Source organism: Rattus norvegicus, chromosome 1, assembly GCF_021556685.1.
Source record: "Rattus norvegicus strain SHRSP/BbbUtx chromosome 1, alternate assembly SHRSP_T2T, whole genome shotgun sequence".
NCBI lineage: Eukaryota > Metazoa > Chordata > Mammalia > Rodentia > Muridae > Rattus > Rattus norvegicus.
In genome coordinates, this window is record NC_141534.1 from 170333199 (window position 1) to 170338847 (window position 5649).

Consider the following 5649-nt stretch of genomic DNA (forward strand, 5'->3'; position numbering starts at 1 on the left):
TTCACTTATCAGTAAGTACATACCATGTGTGTTATTTTGTGACTGGGTTACCTCACTCAAAATGATATTTTCTAGTTCCATCCATTTGCCTGAGTATTTTATGAATTCATTGTTTGTAATAGTTGAGTAGTACTCCATTGTGTAGATGTACCACATTTTCTGTATCCATTCCTCTGTTGAGGGACATCTGTTTTCTTTCCAGCTTCTGCCTATTATAAATAAGGCTGATATGAACATAGTGGAGCATGCTTTTTTGTTATATGTTGGAGCATCTTTTGGATATACCCAGGAGTGGTATAGCTGGGTCCTCAAGTAGCAAGCACTATGTCCAATTTTCTTGGGAACCTCCAGACTGAGTTCCAGAATAGTTGTACCAGCTTGCAACACCAATATTTTAAAAAATTCCTAGATAAGGTCTGACAAGCCTATAGGGTATTTTTAAAGCTAGTGATTGGTGTAGGAGGGTTGAAAATATTGTGGGTTATGCCATCTCTGGGATTGTGTTACAAAATTCTACAAGAAAGCTGGCTGAGCAAGCTAGGAAGGGGAAACCGATATGCAGCACCCTCCATGGGTGCATCAGCTCCTGACTCCAGCTTCCTGTCCTGTATTTTTAGTTCCTGTTTTAACATCTTTAAGTTTGAACAGAGATGAGGAAGAGTAAGCCAAACAAACCCTTCCACCCCAATTGACTTTGGTTATGGTATTCTATTATAGCAATGATAACTCTACTTACAATATTACATCTAAAAGTTCTTCAGTATCTGTATTCTGGACACTTACACACTAAATACTTGAGAAATTTGAAAGGAAGTACCAAGAAACAACACAGTGCTTCAGTCTGGGAGTAGTGGACGGGGTGGCTTTGAAAGGTGGCATAAAAACGTGTTGGCACTGAGGTAGTTAAAGCCACTGCTTTGTATATATCTTGGGACCTCATGTCTCTTAGGACTGTAGGAAGATTTATAAATTAACCTCACTTATTTGTTGAGTTTAATGTCCACTCTTAGGTAGGGAAATTGTTGTCCCCAGTGTTAGAGAGCTGGCAAATATTTAGGTGAGAGAAAATGGAAACACACATTTGAAAACTTAAGATGCAAAAGAGAGGTGAATGTTTATCAAAAGTAGAAGAAAGGCTATTAGGAGGAAGTTTTGATTTGTTTTTAGATTTGTGGGGTTTTTTTCAGTTAAGGACAAACTTATGATGAAATAGCTTAGTTATTTATGCTCATCTACAAGTCTCCAATTAAACTCAGCTTTTCAAACTGAGAAGGCTTATACAAGATACCTAAGACTGTGTGACTCATGTCCATTGTCAGTGGATTTGCTGCTTATAGGAGGTAAAGAGATGCTTTCAAATTTAACAGATAAGGAATTGCAGTTTATAAACTAATCCTAGCATCATATGGTAAGTCTGTGAGGACTGATTGAAATGTAGTCATAAGCAATGAAAAGAGGATAGTCAAGAGCAAACCTTGCCAGAAATTTACAGGAGGACTAGCTGCTACTGGATAGACAGCTACATCACATGTCTGTGTGCTGGGATAACCACAGACTCTAACATGGATTTTTCAGTCTAATAAGGATTAGACTCACAAGTATTCTCATCTTTGTCTCAGTGAAGCTTTGTATTCTACTCTGGGTGCTATTTTCTATTTGACCCAAATAGAATGAAATGCATCTGGATAGGAACATTGTAATTATCAATGGAAATTGACAATAGTAAAAACAGAATGTGATTCTTATATATGTTTAGTAGTCACTGGTTGTCATTGAGATGAAATTGATAATTCTCACAGTACAGTTAGCCATATCACTTTGAGAAATTCTCACTCATGAGGGTTCTATCTATATTATGATGCTGTATGTTTTCTCTATTTTTTATTTATACAGTAATGAGTACTGCTGTTTTTCCATTGTCTCTTCTTAGCCTCAGCAGCAGCAGAAGCAGTATTCTGTGATTACTTTCTATAGTGGTCATTTTAAATACTTGTATACAAATTCCCTGTGTTATATATCTTTAGTTACAGCTATAAATGTTTCTTCAATGAGAAACAATAACTGTGGGGACTGATCTGTAAACTAATTTCCCTGGTTCGGATACAGTATCTTCCTGGTTTCCAGCACAATACTGTCAAAGTTTCAGTTAATAAAGAATGCAACTTCGATATATATATATATATATATATATATATATATATATATATCTCCAAAGTAATCATTATATATAATTTAAAAAGTGAATGTATATTCAACTACAAAATAATTTAAACTGATGTGATATAGAACCAGAGAAACAATGGTCACCATGAAGTAGCATCCTAATGAAAGAACCAGTCAATTTTATTTTCCTTAAATTTTGTATTTTCTCTTTGTTGTAATTTTTTTGAAAATTATACATTATTTCACTTAGATATATTTTATTATAAAATAACTTTCAAAGTAACATTCCAAATTACTGGCATTGTGACAGCTCTCACAAGACCTGCACAGATTCACATCAAACTAAGTATCAGCCTGGGAATAGGGGATTGTACACAAGGACTGACTCCTAACTAATGAGATATTTGCAACTGATATTGATTGGAACAGGAAAATATTTTTTCCCATGATATTGTCATTGTTTATAACAACTACACTCTAAGGCTGAGTCTATGCCCAAGTGTAATTGACAAAATAAAAAGGGAAAGAAAAAGAATATGTCTGTTTTATTTTATTTTAGTGTGTGTATGTTCTGTTTTGTATTTATATTTTGATCTTCTTGTTTCTTATTTGTTTTGTTGTATTTTTGAAAGAGAGAAGGGAGGAGGGAAGGGTCTGGGAGGAATTAGATGAGGGAAATAATAGGTACAATATCATTATATCAAATTTTTAAACAAAAAGAAAAAAAAGAGCTACAGTCTGAACCCAAATCATATTTGGAGTCCATTGTCTGAAGAAACCAAGATTACAACATCAATTACACAGCAAAATAGGGAAGAATGAGACCTGTGTTAGTTTAAACTTTATTGATTTCTCTAAAGATGCTTTGCATGGTACTCCAGCCTTGTGAGTGCAAACGCCAAATTTAACTGGTTAACACGTCAATTTAAATCTCTGTAGGAATTAATTAATGAAGAGTTGGTGGTAAAACCCCTCTTCTCAATAATATGTCTTTGAAAATTATTAAGTTAAAACTGTTGCCTTCTATTTGTGTGTGCATATGCACTGTCAGGCTGATGTTTTGGAAGCTCATGCATGTTCAAATGGGTGTTGAATGAGACTGCAGAAATGAAGGAATTGGTGGGTTGAGAGTAGTTTTTTCCATTCATTTGTTTGTTTACTCACTTTACATGCAGATGCAGCCCATGTCCTTCCAGTCCCCCCTCACATGTCCCTTTCCCCTCTCCCCTCCCTTCCCTTTCACCCCTGAGAAGGGAGAGGTCCCCCATGAGTACCAACCCTCACTTGCACCTCAAGTCACAGTAGTTCTAGGCAAATCCTCCCAGTGAGGCCAGATAAAGAAGCTCAGTTAGGAGGACAGTATCTACAGGCAGGCAACAGAGTCAGGGTAAGCCATAGTCATAGTTGTTGGGAACCCTGCATGAAGTCAAGCTTCACGTCTACATATACCTACAGAGAGTAGGTAATTTTAACTGACAATAATCAACAATGCAGAGAAAAAGAAAGTAGGGTTAGAATGGCTTATGGAGTTATTAGATATAAGCACTGGAGACTCTTTTATTTACTTTTTCTTTTTTACCCATTCTTTTTAAAATACAGATCCTGGCCTTGTCAATGCCTTCCCCACTGGAGAGTAACAGTAGAATCAGACTTCATCATAACAGTCCACCCGATGGCACCCTCAAACTTCAGTGGCATTGTGTCCTCCACATTCTATCTCACAGGCATCCCTGGTTATGAGGAATTTCACCACTGGATTTCCATCCCATTCTGCCTCATCTACATTGTTGGGGTAACAGGAAATTGTTCCATCTTGCATATCGTGCGCACAGATCCGAGGCTCCATGAGCCCATGTATTACTTCCTTGCTATGCTTTCACTCACTGACATGGCCATGTCCCTGCCTGCTATGGTATCACTTTTCAGGGTGTTGTGGTCTATTTCCCGAGAAATCCAGTTTAATTTGTGCGTTGTCCAAATGTTTCTGATTCATACTTTTTCCTTCACTGAATCATCTGTGCTCTTGGCCATGGCCCTTGACCGTTATGTGGCTATCTGCCACCCCCTGCGATATGCTACCATTCTCACGCCAAAACTTATAGCCAAGATTGGAATTGCGGCCTTGCTTCGGAGTGCTATTCCACTCATTCCTCTCCTGGTTCGTCTAGCATTCTTTTCTTTCTGTCGCTCACACGTTCTTTCTCATTCTTACTGTTTGCACCAGGATATAATCCGCCTTGCCTGCAATGATATCAGGTTTAACGTAATATATGGAATGGTTGTGATTCTTATGCTGTGGGGTATGGATTCTTTGGGTATTTTAATAACTTATGTTTTCATCCTTCACTCAGTGTTAAGAATTGCATCCCGGGAGGGAAGGCTTAAGGCTCTTAACACATGTGCATCCCACATCTGTGCTGTGCTTATTCTATATGTGCCTATGATAGGGTTGTCTATTGTCCACCGTTTTGGCAAACATTCCTCTCCCTTTGTTCATGTCTTCATGGCTCATATCTACTTAATGGTGCCACCAGTGCTCAACCCAATCATCTATAGTGTGAAGACCAAGCAGATCCGACAAGGAATCCTCCATTTGATTTGTCCCCACAAAATCACTTCTGCAATGTAAACATGTCATCAAGGCAAGTTACTGATGATGTGATGCCATGGTAAATTTTTGTATGCTGTGTTCAGGCAAAACATATACAAAGCAAAATTAGAGGTAACTCAGTTACAGACAGGCTCTTAGCACTCACTGTTGATCATTAAGTCTAGATAAAGAGATCTCACACATACTTTTAAAATCATAGTCAGTTATTAATGTATTAGGGAGAAATTTGATATGAATCACTGACTTTTCTGTTCTTGCCTGTATTAACCTTAAGATTTTTTTATTCAACTTCTTTTCATCTTTATTAAATTGGGTATTTCTTATTTACATTTCAAATGTTATTCTCTTACCTGGTTTCCAGGCCAACATCCCCCAATCCCTCCCCATACTCCTCTATATGGATGTTCCCCTCCCCATCCTCCACCCATTACCGCCCTCCTCCCAACAATCCCATTCACTGGGGGTCCAGCCTTGGCAGGGCCAAGGGCTTCCCCTTCCACTGGCACCCCTACCAGGCTATTCATTGCTACCTATAACCTTAAGATTCTTACAAAGAATCTATCCCTGATATTTTCCTTGAACCAGCGAAACCCAGATTCTTTTTGCTTTTTGACATTTGATGTTTGGCATAGAACTTTGCATGACCTTTTACATTTCCTTATTAGTATCATTACTATTATTGTGCTTGAAATCTGTTTATTCTATCACAATCTATAGATGGTAACAACTTGATGCTAAGTGCTAAGAATTGCACTTATACTATAAGTCAAAGCAGAAGTTGCTAGCTGGCACTCTGCCTATGTGTCATCTCCTTCTATCTTTGTAATAATCCAGTTCATACATGTTCGTAAATTGTGAAATAATAACTGGAAATG

The 5649-nt window shown here is 37.6% G+C and overlaps 1 protein-coding gene across 1 annotated transcript; it reads left to right on the forward strand.

The window, feature by feature from the left end:
* Window positions 1-3835: 3835 nt before the first annotated feature.
* Window positions 3836-4792, forward strand: Or51l14 (olfactory receptor family 51 subfamily L member 14). The gene is given in 1 exon segment (NM_001001025.1): window positions 3836-4792. A coding segment is annotated over 1 exon segment (957 nt).
* The last annotated feature ends 857 nt before the right edge of the window (window positions 4793-5649 follow it).